This window comes from Ceratina calcarata, unplaced genomic scaffold (genome assembly GCF_001652005.2).
Source record: "Ceratina calcarata isolate Rehan_Ccalc_2016 unplaced genomic scaffold, ASM165200v1 scaffold19602, whole genome shotgun sequence".
Classification (NCBI taxonomy): Eukaryota; Metazoa; Arthropoda; class Insecta; order Hymenoptera; family Apidae; genus Ceratina; species Ceratina calcarata.
In genome coordinates, this window is record NW_017141164.1 from 1 (window position 1) to 339 (window position 339).

Consider the following 339-nt stretch of genomic DNA (forward strand, 5'->3'; position numbering starts at 1 on the left):
CAGGACTTGTTTTATTACAGAAAATGGTCAATTACAAGCTTACTTACTTCAATGTTACCGGCTTGGCTGAGCCCATCAGGCTCCTCTTGCACCAGAGCGGCATCAAGTTCGAGGACATAAGGTTCGACTTCGAAGAATGGCCCAAAATTAAACCCAGTAAGTACATTAGACCAAAGATTTATTTCAAATTGTTGTTATATTCGCATGATTGATCTTTTAAAATTTTTGAAATTGTTTAGCCACGCCATTGGGTCAAGTACCTGTTTTGGAAATCGATGGAAAACCCTTTGTTCAATCGAAGGCTATCGCTCGTTTCATCGCAAGGAAGAACAATCTTTA

General features: G+C 39.2%; 1 protein-coding gene across 1 annotated transcript; it reads left to right on the forward strand.

Annotated features, from left to right (window-relative positions):
* Positions 1-6: 6 nt before the first annotated feature.
* LOC108622010 (glutathione S-transferase 1-like) lies at positions 7-335 on the forward strand (the record flags this gene model as incomplete). The annotated part of the gene is made up of 2 exons (XM_018019640.2): positions 7-156; positions 240-335. Coding segments are annotated over exons 1-2 (229 nt in total), but the record flags the coding sequence as incomplete, so codon positions are not given.
* Between the last annotated feature and the right edge of the window lie 4 nt (positions 336-339).